This window comes from Antrostomus carolinensis, unplaced genomic scaffold, assembly GCF_000700745.2.
Source record: "Antrostomus carolinensis isolate BGI_N321 unplaced genomic scaffold, ASM70074v2 scaffold36922, whole genome shotgun sequence".
NCBI classification, from domain to species: domain Eukaryota; kingdom Metazoa; phylum Chordata; class Aves; order Caprimulgiformes; family Caprimulgidae; genus Antrostomus; species Antrostomus carolinensis.
This window is the reverse complement of record NW_010302310.1, coordinates 1-201: the sequence shown is the minus strand read 5'-3', so window position 1 is coordinate 201 and position 201 is coordinate 1. Positions and strand designations below refer to the sequence as shown.

At 62.7% G+C, this 201-nt stretch overlaps 1 protein-coding gene across 1 annotated transcript in view; it reads left to right on the top strand.

Annotated features, from left to right (window-relative positions):
- The window catches only part of LOC104521687 (ras association domain-containing protein 8), a gene marked incomplete at both ends in the record, with an annotated part of 2,335 nt that extends 2,139 nt beyond the window's left edge, over nucleotides 1–196 (top strand). Inside the window, 1 exon segment of the mRNA XM_010163761.1 lies at nucleotides 116–196. Within this exon segment, the coding sequence (XP_010162063.1) occupies nucleotides 116–196 (81 nt within the window).
- Between the last annotated feature and the right edge of the window lie 5 nt (nucleotides 197–201).

Below are 201 nucleotides of genomic sequence, written 5' to 3'. Positions count from 1 at the left end.
GCCGGGAGAGCCCCGGCCAGGGGAGCAGCCCCGGGGGGTAACACCAGCTGGTTTTGGGGCACGGCGGGGGACACGTGGCTCACCCTGTCCCCTCCCCTCGGTGTGTGTTTTGCAGGCCCAGACCCAAGAGCTGGAGGAATTAAATAAGGAGCTGAGGCAGTGTAATTTGCAGCAGTTTATTCAGCAGACGGGGGCCACAGT